The following is a 17,933-nucleotide window of genomic DNA, read 5'->3' as shown; positions in this document are numbered from 1 at the left end:
ATATGCTGGCTGGCCGGGATATTGCAAGGGAAAAAACTGCTTTTAGGTTTCTCTTCAGCCCCAAAACTGGGAGAAAATCTGCACCCCTTTAATGAGTCACTGACCTGGTTTTTATAACTTAAGCAGGATAATTTTAAATACTTAGAATAAGTTGAACCAAAAATCAAAGAAAACCTGTGAATGAAAAAACAATAGGGAGTGGATATGGCTCAAGCTGTTGGATACCTGCTTTCCACATGGAAGGTCCTGGGTTCTGTTCCCAGTGTTACCTAAAAACAAAAACAAAAAGCAAGCAAACAAATGAAAAAAACAACCCAGGGGAGCTGATGTGCCTCAGTGATTGAGTGCCAGCTTCCTACTTACAATGCCCCCAGGTTCATTCCTGGCCCCAGTACCTCAAAACAAAACAAATAGGCAACAGAGAGAACCTGATCATCAGAGTAAATTCACCAATACATCCAGATGCCTAGGCATCAGCAAAAAATTACAAGCCATATTAGGAAACAGGAACAGATGGCCCAGCCAAACAAACAAACCAGATATCCTGGAAAGCGTCGGGATTTAAGACAACTAATCAAAGAAAACCACACAAATCTTCTAAATCAATTCAAAGAATTGAAGGAAAATGACTAAAGAGAAGGGATATTAAGAAGACACTGAAGAGCACAAAGAACAATTTGAAAATCTGAAAAGATAAGTAACAGAGCTTATGGGAATGAAAGACGTGATGGATGAGATTAAAAATACATTAGAGGAAAAAGGTGTAGCTCAGTGGTTGAGCACCTGCTTCATATATACAAGGTTCCAGGTACAATACCCAGTACCTCCTAGTAAAATACATTAGAGGCACATAGAAGAAGATTTAATTGCTCAAATACAGAATTTGTGATTTCGAGGACAGGACATGTGAACTGGAAAATACAGGAGAACAGAGAGAGAAAAGAATGGAACAAATGGAACAGGGTCTCAGAGAAGTGAGTGATGCAAAATAATACATAAACATATACATTATTGTGTCCCAGGAGAAAAGAATGGAAGAGGGCTAGAAAGAATATTTAAGGAAATAATGATCGAAGGGGAGCTGCCCAGTGTGAAAGAAAGTGCAACCTGCCCAAGAATTGTGCCACACACACAGAGTTGACACAACAAGATGATGCAACAAAAAGAAACAGATTCCCATGCCACTGATAACAACGGAAGTGGACAAAGAAGACGAAGCAAATAGACACAGAGAATAGACAATGGGGTGGGGGGGAGTAGAAATAAATAAATAAATAAATCTTTAAAAAAACAAAAAACAAAAACAGAAACGGACAAAGAACATGCAGCAAATGGACACAGAGAACAGACAACTGGGGCAGGGGGAAGGGGAGAGAAATAAATAAAAATAAATCTTTAAAAAAAAAAAAAAGAAACCATGGAGGTGAGAAGAAAGTGGTATGGTATATTTAAGGTACTGAAAGAGAAAAACTACCACTGAAGAATTCTGTATCCAGCAAAACTGTCCTTCAAAAATGAGGGTGAATTTAAAGTCTTCACAGACAAACAAGAACTGAGGGAGTATGCTACAAAAAGACCAGAATTACCAGAGTTATTATATGGGGTATCCTGAAAAGAAAAACAAGGGTGAGGGACTTAGAGAAGAGTGTAGAAATGAAGATTATTAGGAAGGGTAATATAAGGCAAAATGACAGATAATATTAAGAAAATGCAATGGAAAGTCAAAGGATAAAATGGATGAGGTTAGAAATGCCTTTACATTAATAACATTGAAAGTTGATGGCTTGGGGAAATGGATGTGGCTCAAACAATTGGGCTCCAGTCTACCATATAGGAGGTCCAGGGTTCAATACGAAGGGCCTCCTGGTGAGGGCATGCTGGCCCACACAGTAAGCTGGACCATGTGGAGTGCCAGCCCCATGTGAGAATGCCACCCAGTACAGGAAAGCCACCCCACGTAGGAGTTCTGGATAACACAGAGAGCTGGCACAGCAAGATGACGCAACAAAAGACATAGAGGAGAGAAAATAAGAAGACATAGCAGAACAGGGAGTTCAGGTGGTGCAAGAGAGTAACCCCCTCTCCCCCACCCCGGAAGGCCCCAGTATTGGTTCCTGGAGTCCCCTAATGAGACTACATGTAGACAAAGGAGAACATACAGCAAATAGACACAGAGAGAGCAGACAATGGGGGGGAATGGGGAGGGAGGGAGAAATAAATAAATCTTAAAAAAAAAAATTAATGGATTGAACTCCCCAATCAAAAGACATAGACTGATAGAGTAGATTAAAAAATATGAGCTATCTATATGCTATCTTCAAGAGACTCGCCATAGACATAAGGACATAACCAGGTTGAAAGTGAAAAGTTGGAAAAAGATATTCCATGGAAATAATAAACAAACAAAAAAAGCTGGAGTATTGATACTAATACAAGACAAAATAGATTTTAAATGCAAAACTGTTATAAGGGATGAAAAGGGTCATTATATATTAATAAAAGGGGCAGTTCACCAAGAAGAAATAACTATAATAAATATGTATGCACCTAATGTGGGTGCCTCAAGATACATGACATACACACTGGAAAATCTGAAGGGGAAAATAGATGTCTCTATAATAATAGTTGGAGACTTTGAAATACCACTCTCAGTAGAGAATATATCTGGACAGAGGTTAAATAAAGAAAGAGAGAGTTTGAAAAATATGATAAATGAACTAGACCTAACAGACATTTATAGAGAATTACACCCCAAAATAGTACATATACATTCTTTACAAGTGGTCATGACTCCTTCTCCAGGATAGACCATATATTGGGTGACAAGACAAGTTTCAATCAATTTCAATTAAAAAAGATTGAAATTATACTAACACTTTCCCTGATCATAATGGAATGAAGCTAGAAATCAAAAATGAATGGAAAAAGAGAAAATTCAAAAATATATGGAGATTGAACAACACACTGTTAAATAATGCACATGTCAAGGAGGAAATTGCCAGAGAATTCAGTAAATATCTTAAAATGAAGTAAAATGAGGAAACAACATATCAAATCCTGTAGGACACCACAAAGAGAGTTCTGAGAGGGAATTTATAGTCCTTGAATGCTTATATTAAAAAAGAAGATCATGATGATGGGAACGAGTGTGGCTGGCGGGGGGAGAGGTGGGGTGGGGGGGGTGGGGTTGAATGGAACCTCATATATATATTTTTAATGTAATATTATTACAAAGTCAATAAAAATAAATAAATAAATAAAAATAAAAATAAATTTAAAAAAAAGAAAGCTAAAATTGAAGATCTAACTGCACACCTGGAGAAACTAGAAAAAGAACAGCAAACAAATCCAAACCAAGCCAAAGGAAAGAAATAGTAAAGATCAGAGCAGAAATAAATGAAATTGAGAACAAAAACAATAGAGTCAACAAAACTAAAAGTTGGTTCCTTGAGAAGATCAACAAAATTGACAAACCCTTAGCTAGACAGACAAAGAAAAAAGGAAAGAAGACACAAAATCAGAAATGAGAGGGGAGACATTACCACTGACCCTAAAGATATAAGAGAAATCATAAGAGGATAATATGAAAAACTGAACACCAAAAAACAAGATAACATAGATGAGATGGACAAATTCCTAGAAACACACCAACAACCAACACTGACCCTAGAAGAAATAGAAGACTTCAAAAAACCAATCATAAGTAAAGAGACTAAAATAGTCATCAAAAACCTCCCAAAGATGAAAAGCCTCAGACCAGATGGTTTCACAGGTGATTTCTACCAATTATTCAAAGATGATCTAATACAATCTTGCTCAAGCTCTTCCCAAAAAAATTGAATAGGAAAGAATGCTACCAATCTTATTTTACAAAGCTAACATCACCCTAATACCAAAACCAGATAAAGATACTAAGAAAACAGGGAAGCAGATGTGGCTCAGGTGATAAGGCCTCCACCTACATATGGGAGGACCCAGGTTCAATCCCTGGGACCTCCTGGTGAAAATTAAGAAGAGAAAGCATGCCTGCACTGTAAGCCAGTGCCCACACAGTGAACCATTGCCCACTCAGTGAGCTGAGTGCCCACATGAACGCCCGCGTGGTGAGCCAGTGCCTGAGTAGTGAGACAGTGCCCATGTGGTGAGCCAGTACCCACGCAAGTGAGTCCCACAGCAAGATGATGATGCAACAAAAGAGAGACAAAGGGGAGAGTCAAGGTGAAGCACAGCTGAGACCAGGAACTGAGGTGGTGCAATGGACAGGGAACCTCTCTCCACATCAGAGGTCCCCAGGATCTCTGAGAGGAGAAGACAAAAAGAGAAATAGATACAGAAGATCACTCAGCGAATGGACACAGACAGCAAAAAACAGCAGGGAGGGGGTGGGGGAGGGGAAAATAAATCTTTTTTAAAAAAAGATAGTAAGGAAACAGAAAATAACAGACCAATGACTCTAATGAACATAGATGCAAATATCCTCAACAAAATATTTGTAAACCAAATCCAAAAGCACATTAAAAGAAGTATACACCACAATCGAGTGAGTTTATCCCAGGTATGCAAAGGTGGTTCAACACAAGAAAATCAATTAGTGTAATAAGCCACATTAATAAATTGAAGAAGAAAAATCACATTATCCTCTCATTGATGCAGAAAATGTATTTGACAAAATTCAACGTCTTTCCTTAATAAAACACACTCCAAAATATAGGAATAGGGGGATTATGGGAAGACGGTGACACTCTAAAAGACATAGTTGAACACTCTCACAAAAACAATGGAGAAAGAGCCAAAAGTTGTCTGAGAGACCTGCTTTGGGTGTCAGTAGACCAGGACAGTGCTACAGAACTCCCAGGATGGTGAAGCACAGAGAAAGGAAGAACACAAAACAATGAACATGAGTTACCAAACCCCGGTGGCTGCCAGGAAGTGTCCCGTCCCCCAACCCCAAGATATGAAGCTGGGGTAAAATATCTGTTTCACTGCAGGTGACTGAGAAGGAAACAGACATCTTCCTTTCTGTCGGCTGTTTCAAGGGAAAAGGGAGAAAAGGCCTGGGTGCTCTTCATTAGTGAATTCAGCCAACACAGCCCACTCCGAGTCTCTGATGGGAGATTCAGCACAGGAACACAGGGAAGCATAAACTGAAAACCTCCTTGGAAAAGTGTGCTGACTAATACCATCTGCTGACCAGTCTGGAATTGCAGGGACAAAAGCTGATCATGCTCTGTATCCAACCCCTGGGAGAAAATCTGTGCTCCACTATTGAGTCCTTGATCTGATTTTGAAAACTTGAGCTAGGCAATTTTAAAGACTTGAGAATAAGTAGAACCAAATATCAAAGAAGAGCTGTGGGGAAAAAATATGCAAAAGAGAGAAATTAGTCATCAGAGTAAATTCGCCAACGTATTCAGATGCCTAGACATCAGGAAAAAATTACAAGCCATACTAGGAAAAATGAAGAGATGGACCAGCCAAAAGAACTAAACAAATATCCTGATGAGATTCAGGATTTAAGACAACTAATCAAAGATAATTACAAAACTCTCCTAAATCACTTGAAAGAATTTAAAGAAAATATGATTAAAGAAATAAAGGATATTAAGAAGACACTGGGAGAGCATAAAGCACAATTTGAAAACCTGCTAAGAAAAGTAACAGACATTATGGGAATGAAAGACACAATGGATGAGATTAAAAATACATTAGAGGCACATAAGAGCAGATTTTAATTGCTTGAAGACAAGATTAATGATCTCAAAGAACAGAAAGAGAATGGGAAAAAATGGAACAGTCTCAGGAAATTGAAGACGACATGAAACACACATTCACATTATTGGTGTCCCAAAAGGAGAAATGAATGGAAAAGAGGCAGAAAGAATATTTGAGGAAATAATGACCAAAAACTTCCCAACCCTTATGAAGGACATAAATATCAATATCCAAGAAGGGCAGTACACACCAGAGAATAAATCCAAATAGACTTACACCAAGACACCTACTATTCAGAATGACAGACATCAGTGATAAAGAGAGGATTCTGAAAGCAGCAAGAGAAAAGCAAAGAATCACATACAAGGGAACCTCAATAAGATTAAGTGCTGACCTCTCATGGGAACCCATGGAGGACAGAAGAAAGTGGTATGATGTATTTAAGGTACTGAGAGAGGAAAAGTGCCAGCCAAGAATTCTATATCCAGCAAAGCTCTTCTTCAAAAATGAGGGTGAGTTCAAAGTATTAACAGACAAACAATAACTGATAGAATATCTTACCAAAGGACCAGATTTGCAAGAGATACTAAAGGGGTAATGGAGCCTGAAAGAAAAAAACAAGGGCAAGAGATTTGGAGTATTGAATGAATGGTTCTAGGACTACTGGATATCTACATACAAAAAAAAATGAAGTTGTACCAATTTCAGGTAAAATATTTAACACAAAATGGATAAAAGACCTGAATATTTGAGTTTAAACTATAAAACTTAATATATGACCTTAGATTAGGAAATGATTTCTTAGATAGTATACCTAATGCACAAAGAAAAAATAGATAAATTGGACTTCATCAAAATTTAAAAGTTTATGCCTCAATGGACAGTATCAAGATATTGAAAAGTCAATCCAAAGAATGGGACAAATATTAGCAAATCATAATTTTTGTAAGAGTCTAATATCCTGAATATATTTAAAAACACTCACAGCTCAACAATAAAAAGACAAATACTTTAAAAAATTGGCAGTTTCTGAATAGACATTTCTCCAAAGAAGATTAATAAGCAAAGGCTAAAAAGGATACATGAAAAGATGCTCAGTATCATTAGTCATTAGAGAAATGCAAATCAAGCCCATACTTCACACCCAGTAAGATGGCTATAACCAAAAGGATGGACAAAAACAAGTGTTAGTAAGGATATGGAGAAAATGGAACCCTCATATATTGTTGGTGGGAATATAAAATGGCATAACCACTTTGGAAAACAGTCTGGCAGTTTCTCAAAAAATAAAAATAAAGTTACTATATGATACAGAAATTCCATTTCAAAGTATATACACGAAAGAACTGAAAACATATGTCCACACAAAAATTTGTACAAGAATGTTTATAGTAGCATTATTCACAGTCATCAAAAAGTGGAAACAATCCAAATATCTATCAACTGATGATGGGTAAACAAAACGTGGCATATCCATACATAAAATATTCTTTGGCCATTAAAAGGGATGAAGTATTGACACATGCTACAACATGAATGAAACATGAAAATATTAGGCTAAGTGAAAGACACCAGACACAAAAGGACACATAATAAATGATTGTATTTACATGAAATATCCATAATAGGCAAATCCATTTAGATTGAAAGTAGATTAGTGGTTGACAGGGGCTTGTGGGAGGGACAATGAGGAATAACTACTAATGGGCATTAGGTTTCTTTTTGTGGTGATTAAAATGCCCTGAAATTAGACAGTACTTATGGTTACACAACACTGTGAATGAATATCTTAAAAACCACTGAGCATTATACTTTTAATTGGTGAATTTTACATGGTGAAAAAATTTCAAAAAATAAATGTTTTTTTCTTCTCAGTGTCTGTTCTTAGAATAGCTTTCATGATTGCTTGCTTTAAAAAAAGGATATAGCTACCCAAAGTGCTTATCAGAAAGCTTTAAAAAATACAAACCCTTTTATCCACACTATCTTCTTCTGAGAATTTATCTGAACTTAGTGTCCAGGGCTTAGTCAACTCCACCTCCCTTCTCCATGCTAGAAATTCACTTCTTTCCCAGAATGCTCCACTTTCTAAAGTGACACTTATTCAAATTAATGTACCTTCAAGTTTCCATAAGTAATACTTGTACTTTTTAGCAGTAACTTTCAGAGAAGTACCTCTATCCTTTTACAGTAGAGAATAATTCTATGGTAGGTATTTTATCTAATAAAAAAAAAATCTGGAGGATTGATACTTTGATGTATAAAACAGATATGAGTTATGCCTTTTGCTAGTTATGTCCACTCTTCTACTCTCAATTTCTCCAGAATGTTCTCCAATCAAGTTTTCATACCCAGAATAACACTGTTGTCATGGGTACTTATAACTCTGTGGTGCCAAATCCCCTGGTCAATTCGCAGGCCTAATGTTACTCAATCTCTTAGCAGCATTTTGACAGTTGATTCTTGTCTCCTTGAAATTCTGCCTTCACTTGTTTTCTAGAATGACTATTTTTTCATGCTCCTTCTACCTCAGTGGACACTTTTTCTAAATCCCCATTGCCAATTTTTTTTTCATTTTCTGATTTTTATGTGCTAGAGATCCCTCATTCCTTAGATGTTTTACTTCCAAGTTGATTCCATCGAGGCCAAACATTTTAAATATCATCCTGTATACTCAAGTCTCCTAAAATTATTTCTCCAGCACTACATTTCCCCTGAATACTAATATTTCCTATATCTGACTGCCTGCTTGATATCAGACCCCTCTACCTTAACATCTCAAAAGCATTGCTTGATAAATGAAACACCCACACACCTCCCACCAGTTTTTCCCCAAATTTTATTGAGCTCAGTAAATAGCATGGCCATTCATACAGCTGTTCAGGCTAAAATCCTGCTGTCATTCTTGATTCCTCCCTTTATCTCACACCATACATCTAATCCACTAGCAAATCCCATGAGTTCTACCCACATCATAGATTCTGAATCTAATATCTTCTCATCATATCCACAGCTACAACTCTGGTCATAGAGGTTGGAGAAAGGAGAGTTGTAGAAAGAGAGATATAGAGAAAGACTAGGGGATAAAGAGAGATAGTTGTCTGCACACTGCCTCCATTTACTCATATCTTAAAAATAATGAAAAATTTCAAACTACAGAAAATAATATCATACCAACCCATGTATCTTCAAACCAACTCCATCAATCCTAACACTTTGCTACCATGGCATCTTTTATTCATCATTCCCATGCAAATTTTTATCATACTTACTATATAAGTATGATCATTAAACTAAGATCTTGTTATTGCAAGGCTTTGAATTTTATAAAAGTGGTAATCACATCATTTGTATTCTTCTACAACTTGCTATTTTTTAATACTATGTTTTTGAAATTTAGCCACATTAAAACACTCTCTTTACTGACTTTCACAGTTACATAGTACTCTACTTTTGAATATAATACAAATTATCAATTTTCTTATGAATGAACATTTAGTTTATTTCCAATGTTTCTCTCTTACAAAAGATGCAGCAGTGAACATTCTCAGGCATGTATTTTAGTGTATATGCACACAAAATTCACAATATTCTTGGGTCTCAGGCATATATTTTAGTGTATACACACAAATTCACAATATTCTTGGGCATGTATCTTTATATGTGTGTGTGTGTATAAAGTGAGTATATTTAATACATCTAGTGTTGTCCCTTTATTTAATTCCTTAAGTGTATGTGTACATATACACATATATACAGATATATGTGTGTACATATACATATATATATATCTGTAGACAAATTTTATCACATTTTCTCAATTACTATGACTATATCATATGTAGGGTAATTCCCTCTACCTTGCTGTTCTTAAATATTATCATGAATATTCTTCCCCTTTTCTCTCCCTTATAAATTATACAATTCACATTGCATGAAACTTTTGGAGATTTTAATAGAAACACATTGAAATTTCTAAAATAGTTTGGAGGAAATTGACATCTTTATGATATGGACTCTTCCTTTTCATGAATACTGTATATTTATTTACTCAGATCCTGGTGAGTTCCTCATGCAAAGATTTTTTGTAATATTTTTAATAAAGGTCTTTTGTTAAACCTTTATTAGGTAAAAAGATTTCGAAAGGAAAATGCATCATAGGATCTAAACAACTGATTTACAAACTTTTAATCCCAATGGATATATAAACAGAATTGTCTATGAAGGATGCATTTATTTATAAATAATTACTGTGCCAGTTAGTCCTTGTTTGCCCCTCCAGATCAAATCTCCATCCCTTTCTTCCTACTCGGTACTAGAAGGCTGAATTCTATGTATGGGCACCATATAGGCCCTCAACCCTCTGACTTCTGGTGGGATCAGCCAATGAGAGGCAACAGTAGAAGACTGGAGAACGGGAGAGAGAGGTCAGGATACTTATTTCCTAGGATTCCCTGTTACCCATGGTTCTGATGGCGGCTGAATTCCTCCACATCTTAGCTCCTGTCAGGAAGCTGCCCTTTTAAGCCCCCAGCTCTCATGAGGTTCAGAGTTGGTGTTCACTCTCTTTGCCCCATTCAGGCCTAGGAATAAAAAATGCTTCCTAGTGCTATAAATTCTTGGGTACCTTGTCATTCCCGTTGGTTTGCTTAACCTTGCCCACAACTCTGTAAATAGTCTCAACATAAATATTCTTTAGTTAAATCCCTTTGATTATGCCATCTATTTTCTGTTGGGATCACAACTAGTACAATATTATATTACCAAAATTAAAGTTGTTAAAGTGCCTACGTTTTCCTTAAGTAGTCTGACTTTCCATTTACTTTTTATCTTGCTGATTTGCTGATTTTCAACTATTTATTTATTAGACAGGATACTGTAAACCTGGTATCATCCAAGTATTAACCATTCTATGGAACTTTGACCAGAGTCTATGAATGTGTCTGGTTAAATCAACAATAATATTAGGATGTTTGGCTAAATCAACAATATGCTCTCAAATTTATTATGGTTGATTTAAATATAGTTACCACATGTTGTTAAATTTTCACCAGGCTACTAGACACCCACACATCCAACTATTCTCTCTCTGATCCCCTTAGAAGGCCATCAAATCAAGAACATATGATATTATGGGAAAAAAAAGAACATATGATATTATGCATGATTGTTTTGTAAGCTCACAAGTTTTCTAATAAAAAAGGTAAAAAAAAAAAAAGAACATATGCTAAAGGAAAACAGGGAATGATCATTATATAAATCCAAAACTGCTTGATTCTACAACTGGAGAAAGTGCTGGGGAAGAGACAGGCTGACAGCGGTTTTCTCTTCCTTGCCTATAGTTTGTAGTAGATTTATGGGAAGCCTCCTGGTCTTTGGATATTTATTTGCATCTTTAAGCCCCTAAAACTTTGTCAACTGAAAATAAAAATGACTTATTTTGTTTATGTTTTAATTTTTAAAAGGAAATGAGGAGGTGCAGAGGGCTTATATTTCTTCTAAATATCTAACTTGAGAGCCAGAGAGTGTAATGCTATTCCTGAAAAATGCCATGTTATTCTCAACCTTCCACTAATATATGAATATGTTAAAATCTCCTTCAGCAAATATGATTTTACTAACTGCTTACTTTTTTAATTCTTAATTTTTAATTTTTTAAAAAGATATTTAGATTACATAAATGTTATATTAAAAAAATAGGGGATTCCCCTAAGCCTGCTCCCCACACCTCCCACATTAACAACATCCTTCATTAGTTAGGTACATTCATTGCAATTGATGGACACATTTTAGAGCATTGCCACTAAGCTTGGATTATAGTTTACATTTTAATTTATACTCTTATCCACACATTTCTGTAGGTTATAGTATAATATATACCGGCTTACTTTTTAAAACTGAATGAATATGTAAGTAAATACCAAATAAAAATGACATCTCCAAAAGTTTAATATATTCTGTTTGTTTCAAAAGGAAAAACTACACTCTAAATTAGCATTATGAAAAGTATCAAGTTTTAAAATTACAACCTGTAACAGCAAGAGAGAGCCCTCTGCTGTTTAAAAATAGTATATATAGAATGAAATAATTCTATTCCACTTCCTCTTCAATAACATATATTCCTCTTTTTTTTGGGGGGGGGGGAGGTCATTTCCCAAAATCACTTTTATAAAGTTGAAATGAAGCTTAAAACTAAATTGCCAATGGATTTTTAATTAATGCTTTTTAGTTGTAGATAGGTAAGTTAGGGGTTTTGTGAAATAGAAGCTATTCAGAAATACCATTGTAAATATGGTAAACAGGTATTTTAAATTTCAACAACGTAGGCTATAGATCAAGATGGAGCCAAAGACTGATTTGGGCATCAAACAAAGTCTCTGCCAATATATATTGATGGTGATGATAGCAAATGTTATTTTCTTAAAGTCTCTGAAAACAAGATCATACAGGAAAAAATCACTAGCAAATTCTATTAGTCTATTGCTCAGTTTTTTAGTTACCTGTATCTGAATTTTTTGTTATTTCTTGTTTCTTCATGTGCTCTTTTTACTACTAATTACTAATTATGCTTTGGTATAAGAATCAGCATCGAGTTTGTTAGGGCCCAATTTATTACACTTATTTCAATAAAATGTTTAAAACCAAATTTTCTTGAGCATTTGGGCATCAATTCCTTATTTCATTAATGAGGGAATTAGAGTTTTGACATTTTTCTCTTAGTAATCTATAACCCAGTGGATAGGGGACTAAACCACCTTAACACTGTTTCCACAATAAACTCTAACACTATGGAAAAGCATTATAAAGCAATAAAAAGGAAAGAACTATAGTTTAGTGGCAAAATTTAAAAAGCTAAGCAAATTTTGCAGACTTCAGAATGAATTTTTCCCATTCAGCGCCAGAATGTTTAAAGGGTTCTTTTTCTTAGTCATAACCACATGAAGAGCTTGCGCTGTTTTCTGGTTAGCCAAATAATGCCCACGCTTAATGCCATCCCATTTTGTTCTAGCATCTAAGTTTGAACATTATTCCACGTTTATTTTGGTTACAGATGCTCTTATATCTGTAGGTTCAATAAGAAAAGAGTTCTAAAAAGTAGTTATTGGAACATGAATCTTTTATTACATACCATGGGGATATTTTAAGACTTTGCATTTGTCACTCACCAAATTTTCACCCATAGGACAGTATAGTATTGTATTTTATCGTATCATATCTTATTTGAACCTCACAACAATCCTAGGAAAGAGGAAAAGTTGTTCTGATTTCCCCCTGTGCATAAGAAAGGGAAATAACGGCGTAGAAAGACTAAGTGATTTGTCCAAAATCACACAACTAGGTAGTGATTTGAATCCAATTCTAGAGCCCAAACCCCTTGTAATTTCCCGCTGAGCAGCCCCACCGAAATACAGGCGGGAGCCTTCCAGGGTTGTCATTTAAACTGCAGGCGCACCACTAGACTGAAATGTTTGGTTGTTATGACAACACCAAGAGCGAACGGTTGGAAAGGAAACGTGGTCCACACTATTCGCGGAAAGTGCCCAATATCCCACGTCCTAACTGGGCTGAAGGGAGCGCTTTACAGTGCGGGGTCACAACTGGCGAGTCGGGCGTCCGCAACATTTGAAACGCGTGGGAAACGGCTCGGCGGCGACCTTAGCTGGGAGCAGCCCTCTCACCTGCTCGGTGCTCATGGCTGCGAGGACGCGCTGGCGACAGTGGGCGCTCCCGGGTTTCTGTTTGGCGGCCCCGAGAACCCCGCGGACCAAAGAGGCTGAGCTGAGGGTCCCGCCGGCAACTCCAGCGCTACTCTCTCCGCACCGGGGCGGTCTGGCTTCTGAACAGCGTCCGTTGCTAAGCAACAGGTCCGCGCTCGCGCGCGCGGTTCCGTTTCCGGTCACCTGTTGCGCCTGGGACTAGACCCGGGGGCTGGCAGAGCGTTCCCGCAGGGGGCGCACTCGCGGCGTTTCGCGGCTCCTTCCGCCCCTCCGCCCGGTGGCGGCGGCTACAGGCTGAACGCAGAATAGCTAAAGGTGATGGTAGCTTTTCTTCGGCAGTAAGGAGGATACCCTTTGATTAGGGATGGTCAGGCATCTGCACCCTCCCTATACTGAGCCAGGTGCGCTGGACCTCTGTTTTAACGCCTCTGTTGGCTTCATCTGTTCCTAGAAAGTCTCAGAAAATTAGTGGATGATCGCAAAGGTTCAACGCTAATGAGGACTAGTGGAATGAGAGTAAGACATGCAAAGGCTGGAGCCGGTAGACACCTTCTTCTCTTGACTCTTTCCACACACTAGAAAAGTATTCCTTGGAAGAACACCAGCAAAAGAACCTTTACTAATTCAGTGAGCCAAAATTCACGGATGGTCTACTGCAGAAAAGGCGCTACGCTGAGCACTTGGCGTACAAAGGTGACCTAGAAACAATTCATTCTGTAAAGATGAAGGGAGTTTTAAAACAAGCAGTCAAATTGTGATTAGTAATCAAAGAAAAATGTAGCATTGATTTGGAGAAAGTGGCCATGGTAGCTGCTGAGGGTAGGGAGTGGGAAGAAGAGACGTGATGTGGGGGCATTTTCACGACTTGGAGCTGTCCTGGTTGGTGCTGCAGGGACAGTTACCGAACATCGTATATCCTCCCATGGTCCACTGAGTGGACTGGGGGAGAGTGTAAATTATCATGTGGACCATTGACCGTGTGATGCAGCAGTGCTCAGAGATATATTCACCAAGCGCAATGAATGTCCCATGATGATGGAGGAGGTTGTTGTTATGGGAGGAGTGGGGTAAGGGGGATGGGTGGCATATGGGGACCTCATATTTTCTTTTATGTAACATTAAAAAAATAAATAAAGACAAAAAATAAAACAAACTGTCAGTTATTGTGCAGTGGAGACTGTGCTGGGTTGAGAGGGTTCAAGGAAAACATAAACGCACCACTTAATTTTCTCTTGGAAGATGTGGAAGGAATGTGGAAGCTGAAATCTGAAGGAAGAAGATAGGGCCAGGCAAAGAATATTCCAGGCAGAAAGCAGATCATATAGGAAGAACTGAAAATTGTTCTGAGAGGTTGAAGAGTAGATTTGGTTAAAGGGAGTTAGAATCTGCAGATGAAACTGAGATAAGCAGGGCCCATAAACATGGTAAAGAGTTTAGACTTTCAGGGCAACTGGCCTTCTTTGATAATTTTAATCATAAAGAAGTGGCAGGATCACATTTGCCTTTTAGAAAGATCACTCTAGCTCCAGGAAGGTGAATGAATGGAAGAAAGGTGGGACTGAGAGCAAGCAAGACCTGTCAGGAAGTGTCTCTGTCTACCAGGCTGCTGTGATAAACACCACACCATTGAGAGACTTAAAGAACAGGACCCTATTGTCTCAATTTCAGAGGCTAGAAATCTTGCAGCCTCCTGGGATGGGTAGCGTTTGGGGTGGCTGTGGCAACCCTTGGGGTTCCTCAGCTTGTGTCTCCTGCTTCCCACCACCTGGTGATATCCTTTCATTTCTCTTCCATGTTCCCTCTAACTTCTTGCTTCTTGCTTCTCCCCATGGCATTCTCTTACTATGTCTAAATTTCTTCTCCTTATAAAGGACACCAGTAATAAAGATTAAGGCTCACCCTCATTCAGTTGGATCACACATTAACTAAAAATAACATCTTGAAAAGTTGCTATTTACAATGGGTTCAACAGGAATGCAGAAAAAGATAAAGAATGTGTTTCCCACCCCCACCGGCCAGGGTGCATAGCTCAGTCTTCCACAGGAGGATATTATAAGAGTTCAGGGAGAGATGACAGTGGCTGGAACTGGGCTAATGACAGACAGTGGGAATGGAGAGAAGTGGACAGATTCAGGAGACATCCAGGAAATGGCTTCATAAAGATGTGGACATTTAAGAGGGAGAAGTAAGGTTGAGGATCCTTTTACTGCTTTGAATACCTGGGTGCTTGGTTGTCTCATTCACTGAGATAGGGAAAAGAGAAGGGGGAGAAGGTTTTCATGAGAAAGTATGAGTCCAGGTTTGGACATGTTGACTGCACAATACCTATAGGACTTGCAAGTGCATATGTGGCCAGTATATATTATACATATTGATGAGAGCTCAGAAGATAATTTCTGAACTGGGGACAGGACATGGATTTTAGGTTCATTAGCATATAAATGACATTTGAATCTATGAGCATGGAGGAGGTGCTAGTGGAGTATGCTCAGGAAGAACAGAAAAGACCTAATTAAAAAAAAAAAAACACTAAAAACTAAACAACACCAACAGTTACAAGTTAGAAAGGGAGACTGCAAAAAGAATAGAGAGGAAGCAGGCAGAGATAAAGGAGGAAAACGGAGTATAGATTCATAGAAACTAATGAAGACAGTATTTCAATAGGAATTGAATATGTGGAAGGTAAATGATCTAAGAATTTAAAGCTATCTATTGGATGTAGCAGCAAGGAAGTCATTGGTGAATGTGGCAAAAGGAGTTTCAGTGGAGTAAGGTGGGAGGATGTGAGGCTACATAGCAGAAGTTGAAGAGTAAAATGGAAGGGAGGCTGAAAATGTAACTAAATCTTCAAAAAGTTTATGGACCAAAAAGTTATGGACCAAAGAGATAGGGTGCAGGCTGGGGGAGTCATAGAGCCAAGAGTTTATGTTTTCAAATAGGAGAATCTGTTCATGTTAAAATACAGATGGGAAGAAGAGGATGAAGATAAAAGAGAACATGGAAGGAAATAGGGTCATCAAGATGAAGAGGATCCTTGCAAAAGAAGGAAGGAGGAAAGATTGGGCAGAAATATGGGCATTTTATAGCTTTGCAGATATATAGTTGGGGGCATTCTCCTCCAAATTAATTTCAATTTTTCTATGAGATAGAAGGCAAAATCATCCGGTAAAAATGAGAAGGAAGATAGGAGGGAGGGGTTGCTGAGAAACTGAAGGAGAAAGGGGAAGTTTCAAAATAACTATGTGGCAGAAAAGAAGAGAGAGCAAAACTGATCAAGGAGACAGAGGAAAGACCCAGCTGAAGTTGAAGTCTCTGAATTAGTAGTTGCAGCAATCCATGTTTTCTGTGATGCCCTCCAAAAACATTCACAGACTAGGCTCAGGTTCAGAGATGACAAACACCTGGTACATTTCTCAGGCTGGTGTTACAGAAGTGCAACAGAGCAAGAGAATGGAGAATCTGAAAACAGAGAAGTTAAAGAGTCACAGAGCATAAAATGGAGGAATAAGTAGAAGTAAGTAAAAAGGGAAAGGGCCATTAAAAGGGGAGAAAGAAAAAGGGTTGGGGTGGGTGGAGGTCTCAATGAGGTTGATGTAGTTGAAGAAACTGTCAAAGGATAGCAATGAAGTTATTGACTATATGACTTCAGAACTGGGGCAATTCCAGGTGTTGACAAGGTCCGGAATGTGGCCACGGAAGCTTAAGTGATTAAAGTGAAAGACTTTGGCCATGGGAGGCCAGTGAACTGAATTGTGAAGGCTATGGCTGTTCTTATAGGTACTAAAGTAGCAGAAAGGAGGGGGAAACTGTGGGCTAGAGTCTTCGATGAATGAAGCAAGAGACAAGAAGGAAAAATAATGTTATGAGCTTAAAATTAGTAAGAGTTTGTATTGAAAACAGAGGGTCAGTGTTGCAGACCCCACATATCCAATCTGGAATATGGATGAATTGAAAGAAAGGCCCACATGAGAACAGAGGCCCCAGGGAGAGACAAATAAAGTTGAGACCTGGACATGGGGAGAGGGTTCAGGGAATTAACTGAAGATGTAGAGTTTTTCATAACCTGAGGTCATAGTCAAAATAGTTGAAAGCCAGTAGAGCAGTAGAAGATTGAATAGCCAAGTACTGGGGAAATCAGCCATCTCCCAGCGCTTACCCATCCCCTACCTCCTATTCTATTGTGCAGTGATGTTTCAGGTTGTTTCCATTCCACAACTCAGGGGAGATGTCAGGTCTAATGAAAAGCCCTGACCAGACCTTAAGTCCGGACGTGGGACTGGGGAGCCTTAGATGTTTAATAGGCAGGAACCTTTCAGTGGCAGGGCCCCACCCTCTGGAGATAAATACCCTCCTCAGGCAGCACAAAATTGTCTCTCTTCTCCAACACAAAGTGAGGCGTGCAGAGTTGCCATCACCTGACCCTAACCCAAGCAGTCTGGCCTTCCTGGAAGGCAGGCCATGATGGGATCTCTTCTGCAATTTGACCCCTTGGTGCTGTGTAAG

General features: G+C 38.2%; 1 protein-coding gene across 1 annotated transcript in view; it reads right to left on the bottom strand.

Moving 5' to 3' along the window:
• The window catches only part of DNAH7 (dynein axonemal heavy chain 7), a 334,263-nt gene extending 320,731 nt beyond the window's left edge, over positions 1-13,532 (bottom strand). Inside the window, exon 1 of the mRNA XM_058300437.1 lies at positions 13,392-13,532. Coding sequence (XP_058156420.1) covers positions 13,392-13,406 — 15 coding nt within the window. The 5' untranslated portion in view covers positions 13,407-13,532. The remainder of the gene's footprint in view (positions 1-13,391) is intronic.
• Positions 13,533-17,933: the final 4,401 nt, after the last annotated feature.

This window comes from Dasypus novemcinctus, chromosome 7 (genome assembly GCF_030445035.2).
Source record: "Dasypus novemcinctus isolate mDasNov1 chromosome 7, mDasNov1.1.hap2, whole genome shotgun sequence".
Taxonomy (NCBI): Eukaryota; Metazoa; Chordata; class Mammalia; order Cingulata; family Dasypodidae; genus Dasypus; species Dasypus novemcinctus.
Note: the sequence above shows the minus strand (reverse complement) of the source record. Positions and strands in the feature narration are given on the sequence as shown.